Source organism: Pleurodeles waltl, chromosome 10 (genome assembly GCF_031143425.1).
Source record: "Pleurodeles waltl isolate 20211129_DDA chromosome 10, aPleWal1.hap1.20221129, whole genome shotgun sequence".
Taxonomy (NCBI): Eukaryota; Metazoa; Chordata; class Amphibia; order Caudata; family Salamandridae; genus Pleurodeles; species Pleurodeles waltl.
In genome coordinates this window covers 40472850-40478851 of record NC_090449.1, presented here as the reverse complement: position 1 = coordinate 40478851, position 6002 = coordinate 40472850, and the positions used below count along the sequence as shown (strand labels likewise).

The window sequence follows — 6002 nt, the reverse complement described above, 5'->3', positions numbered from 1 at the left end:
CACCTGAGGGCTCGCTCAGTGCTGTCAGCGCCAGAAACTCCTCAGGCACGAAGATCACTGCTTCATCCCTCCAGGCCCACCTGATGTCCAAGTCTCCTCTGCGAACAACCTCTGACAACCATCAGCAAGTGCGGCTGCGATACAAGCAGTCTTGTCCCTGCTTCATCACATGAAAACTCCTTTCTAAACCATGTGGTTCGGTAGTGGCCTGTTTAGCACATTGGTTGCCATTACTGTTGGGGTTTATTAGGCAGCATTGTGCAGGATTACAAATGGGGAATCAAGAGTTACAACTATGTGAACAAACAGCGATGTTACCAGGCCAAACTATTAAATTAAAAAAACTTGAATTATTTTTTCTAGTCTTTTCCATAGGGAGATTTCCATCAGGGAGGCAGAGATCTCCAGCAACAGGGAAGAGATTTCCACATATGTGCAAAAACTTAAAATAGTAACTTTTACACCCAAAGGTTTGTCTCTACCCTTGTTTTTAGGGGATTTGAGTCATGTCTGTCTGCACTGTGGAGTCATTTTACACTTGGAAAGTGTGAAAAGACAAAGGTAGTAAATTTACTCCAAAGTTTAGGAGTAAAATTATCTTTGTGAATGGGCCCCATAATCTTTTCTATCTAAATGCCCAAACATTTATTTCCAGTCAGTTGCAAACAGAAGTAGGCTAAAGGATCATCAAAGAACCCACTATTTAGGTCTAGGTCCACCGACAGGATAACAGGTCTGGGAGCACACCAGCCAGTAATAGCAGAGGCAAGAACTACCATGAGTTCCTGCCTCTGCTATTGCTGGTCATCCCCTGCAGAGTTTGGGGTGTACTCAAACGCTGCAGAGGATATTCTGTCTCTTCTTTAGAGTTCAGAAGTCTTGGTTGCTCTGGCTGGGAAGATTACTATCACCTGTGGCTCAGGCAGATTTCAGCATGTATGATTCCAGGAATCCGGCAGTCTTTACAGGGGAATATGCCCCAGTGTCCTGAGTATCTCAATTGTCATAAGAAGCTGCTCAAGTTCCAGGTGGATCAGTGGCATCAGAGACAGACTGGCCATGCAGAAAATAACAACTATTTCCAGCAATTGAAACTTTTTTTTCCACATTACCGACTAATGCATTCTTGGCTACCCTTACTCTTACTCCCACAGGAAGGTACCTTTCTGCTACTTATTCTCAGGCTCATGTTCCTGACACACAAAGATTGCTAACTTGGAAGACCAGGTCCTCCCTTTCAGCACTCTTCCTATTTATGTTCATAGAAACTGCTCCTGATTGATGAAGAGGAGATAGTGTAACCTTCTGCTGGATTGGTTTTGAGTTTTATTGAAGTAGTTAAACTATGCATAGCTTTACACCCATCCTTTCCCAGTGCATTGTCATTATCCCCATACTTTATTAGCAAACGTCTGGTATCGCAGGCAATACCCCTTCACACTGAGAGGCTGGAGAAATGTGTAAAGATTTTGAGAGGCGATTGTTTGCTCATTGTAATACCACTGGAGTTTTGATACTATGCCTTCTATTTCTCCTACAGGCACTTGAGGTTTAGAATAAAAATGGATGCCTGTAACTTGACCATGGCAACAGAGTTTATCCTCCTGGGCCTATCGGATGTTCCAGAACTGCAGACCACACTATTTTCTCTATTCTTGGCAATGTACCTGGTCGGAGTGCTGGGGAACAGTATCATCATTGCACTCATTACTGTTGACTCCCAGCTTCACACACCCATGTACTTCCTCATCAAGAACCTTTCACTGGTTGACCTCTGCCTCATGACAGTCATCGTCCCCAAGCTTTTGATCAACATCATCTCTGAACAGAAGACCATCTCATTTGTCAATTGCATGTCACAGTTGTTCTTCTTTGTTTTATTTGCTGGGATGGAGAGCATCCTGCTTGGTGTGATGGCTTATGACCGGTACGTCGCCATCTGCAAGCCTTTGCGCTATCTTATGCTCATGAACAGGAGTGTGTTTGCTCTCTTAGTGGCTGGCTGCTGGTTGACTGGTTTTCTTAACTCCATGCTGCATAGTGTGACAATAGCATTGCTCTCCTTCGGCAGTATGAACAAAATCCAGCAGTTCTTCTGCGACATCCCACCGCTACTTAAACTCTCCTGCTCTGACACAACCATTAATGAGTTTCTACTCTTAGTTGAAGCTTCTGCCATTGCTATGGTCTGCATTATGTCTGTACTTGTCTCCTATGTGAACATTATAGTCGCCATCTTGAGGATGAGCTCTAGTGAAGGGAGGCATAAGGCCTTCTCCACCTGCTCCTCCCACCTCATCACTGTTACTCTGTACTATGGAACTATTCTTTTTACCTATATCCGCCCTACATCCACCTATTCACTTGAAAAAGACAAGGTTGTGACTGTTATATACACTGTTGTCACCCCGATGCTGAATCCTTTTATCTACAGTCTTAGAAACAAACAGGTGAAAAAGGCTTTGAGAAAGACCATTGACAGACCTCTTTTTCAATAGAAAGCAACATCCCTCTCTTACTTGTGCACTTATGCATATCTGGTGCATTTATGCATACCTGACCTTGACACATATCTTATTATAGCAAACTGGTCATGAAAATGGTGCACTCTTGCTGCTGGTGCAGTCATGGAGATATGGCCAGTATCCCCAAATAAATTACAACTCCAGAATCAATTACTCTACTGTCCTGATAGTAAAACACTCTTAAAGCCATTTTTCACTATTGCAAAACCAGCATCTTCCATAGGATAACTTTGGAGTTCCCTTACTACATTTTATAAGCTGTAATGTCCCAATGAGACCAGTTAAATAGTTTATGTTTGATGTCTTCAAATTGTAATGAAAATCCTAACTTAGTAGGTGTAGAATTAGTATTTTAAATTACAATTTTTAAAATGCCACTTTTAGAAAATGGGCATTTTCCTGCCTTGGCCATTCAGTACATGCAGCCTGTCTCTGGGTCCTATAACTGGTGACAATTGACAGCTGGGTTTTGAGTATACCTCCTAGACAGCCACAAACAACAGGGAGCTTGGGTGGGCCTGGATGGGCCATCACTGGCAGGATGGGAGGGAGGAGCTGGGCACAGGCCCACTTACACTTGAATAGTCTGTGTTCTACCTTCACACAATGGACTGTGTATCCACCTACAGTTAGTCTAGAGCCGGGGCACGAAGGGCTGGACACCTGTGCACTTTAAAGGCACCCCACTAGAGGCTTCTCCTGAGTTTAAGGGCACAACTGGGTATAAATACTGGGCCTAGAACACCAACTCCTCAGTACACTTCTAGACTTGCGGATACTCTGCACGAAAGCAGGACTGCTGTGCGGCTGAAGGAGCTGCCATACTGCTGGACCGCTGCTCTGAAGGATTGCTGCCCTGCTGTGCTTATCTGCTGCCTGCCACCCTTCCGCCTGGGTGAGAAGGACTGGGCTAACATCTGCTGAAGTCAGGGCCCCACAGTTATTCCAAGGACTAGTTGGCTAGCCTCCTAATTTGAACCTCAGGGACAGAAGGATGGGGCAGAATGCTCCAACATCCTTGAGTCTAGCTCCTGTACTCTTCCATCTGAGAGTCTACCCTGCCAAGTGGTGCCACCTCAGTCCGAGACCCTTCGAATTGGGCCTAAGGGTCTCTTTCAGCCTCTGTGATCCGGTGGAACTGACTCATCTCCTCTGATGCGTGGTGCAGACTTGGGCAGAATTGATGCATCGCTACGGCTGCATGGACTGGACCCATTTGAATGATCAGCATCCATTGCATCCCTTTCGAACCACTGATGTGCAATAGATCTTTCCTTGCAGCACCTCACAACCAATGCATCGCCGTGACTGTGAAGCTCATCCTCAGCACTGGACTTCTCATGACAAACCCCATCGACATGATTCTCAATGGTAATGGAGTACCTTGCATCGCAGCTTTGCAGTACCTCGGAACTCACTCATCGCTTCAACTGCACAACATATCTTCAAAGTGGATCCTCACAACGCTCCACAAACCAGGATTTAAGGTACTTTCTTCAGCAGGACAAACTGGGTTCCTGTAGGCGGTCTGCACACCATCATGGTTTGCCTGAACTTGAGACTCTGGCCCTCATTCCAGCATTGACGGGCGGCGGAGGCCGCCCGTCAATGTTGCGCGTCAGGAATACCGCTCCGCGGTCCAGAGACCGCGGAGGGTATTCCAAGTTTTCCCCTGGGCTGGCGGGCGGCCGCCGAAAGGCCGCCCGCCAGCCCAGGGGAAAACGACCTTCCCACCATGAAGCCGACTCGTAATCGAGCCGGCGGAGTGGGAAGGTGCGACGGGTGCTGTTGCACCCGTCGCGTATTTCACTGTCTGCAAGGCAGACAGTGAAATACATTTTGGGGCCCTCTTACGGGGGCCCCTGCAGTGCCCATGCTGTTGGCATGGGCACTGCAGGGGCCCCCAGGGGCCCCGCGACTCCCCCTCCCGCCATCCGGTTCCCGGCGGGAGAACCGACAGGAACTGGATGGCGGGAGGGGGAGTCGGAATCCCCAAGCCGGCGCAGCAAGCTGCGCCGGCTTGGAGGATTTCTTGGGGGCAGCGGGAAACCGGCGGGAGACCGCCGGTTTCCCTTCTCTGACCGCGGCTAAGCCGCCGCGGTCAGAATGCCCCGCGGGGCACCGCCGGCCTGTCGGCGGTGCCACCGCGTCCCGCGGCCCTGGCGGAAGTAATCCGCCAGGGTCGTAATGACCACCTCTGTCTCGACCCAATCCAGTATGACCAGCTATCCACAGATGGCACTTTTCCCTTTTTGCCGATATTTTCCCTAACATCTTTAAAATTGCATATGTCCAATTCTACTGATTAGACTTTTGTTGTTTTGGTCTTGTTTTACTTATTAAAGAAAATAATACTTTCCCAACTTGAGGTGAGACCATTTCTGCAGGGTGTTTTCACTGTAATACTGTTCAAAGTGTTGCACAATTACTTTATACGGTGCCCTAAGTTAAGCCTACCAGCTCTGTGCCAAGCTACCAAAGGGTTGAGCACAGGTTAATTTCGGTTTGGCTCACCCTGTCACGGATTATGGTTGCTGCTTGACCAAGGCTCATACCCCTATCAACCAGAACCCCAATGTCTTACAATGGTGATCAGCAGTAAGGATTAGGATTATGATGAAGCAGTGCCATACAGTGATTTTGTGTACACTACCATGCCATATCAGATTTGAACCGTACATTCTCCTTGATTTGCTTTTTAGCATTTTCTAAATTCTGTCCCTGAGAATTTAGCTTTTTCTAAATTATCTTCCTCACTGTTGTGCCTGAAACTACATCTGCAAGAATGGAGTTGGAGCTGGCCAACATGGATGCCTACATTGTGGCCAGCTCAAGACGTTCTGCAAGGAGAGGGGACTTCAAGCACAGAGCACCACCTTGAAGGTGTAGCTCCAACAGATGCTGAGGGCCTGGGCGAAAGCCCACCAGTCATTGGTTGGAGACACAGAGGGAGATGATGATGAGATGGAAGGACTTGGAGAAGACCTTCCTATGGTGCCACCTGCAGTTGAGAAGGATGACATGACCCCTGAAGTGGAGGTCCCTGCCAGGGTACAGTGCAGTGCGTCTTCCAACTGCCTTTCCTCAGAAGAGCTGGTGAACATGAAGGTGAAGAAGGAATTAAACTATAAATCGCCCAGTTGATAATGGAGGGAAAGAAACTGCACATGAAGGCTCATCAAAACAAGGCTGTGGCTGAGAGAGTCTGGGAGGAGACGAAAATATTGTTGACTCATGAACTGAGTCTGAAGGAGCTGGACATCAAGGCCATACAGGCAGGGTCACACACTGATGGTGCCAGCTTTTCTACAGGGCCCTCAGGAGACAAAATATTTAATAGTACCAGAGGTCTGGTGCCTGACTTTGTTGTGGGGGTAGACAATGGCAAGTGGTTTGAAACAAATGGGAAGGCTTTCCAGGAGCATAGGATCCTTGAGGAGCATTGGGCTAGCCACTGGAAACACACCCTTAGCAAGG

The 6002-nt window shown here is 47.8% G+C and overlaps 1 protein-coding gene across 1 annotated transcript; it reads left to right on the top strand.

Annotated features, from left to right (window-relative positions):
- The first annotated feature begins 1562 nt into the window (after positions 1-1562).
- LOC138262311 (olfactory receptor 5AP2-like) lies at positions 1563-2498 on the top strand. The gene has a single exon (XM_069212210.1). It carries the CDS (start codon positions 1563-1565, stop codon positions 2496-2498), a length of 936 nt encoding a protein of 311 aa, XP_069068311.1.
- The last annotated feature ends 3504 nt before the right edge of the window (positions 2499-6002 follow it).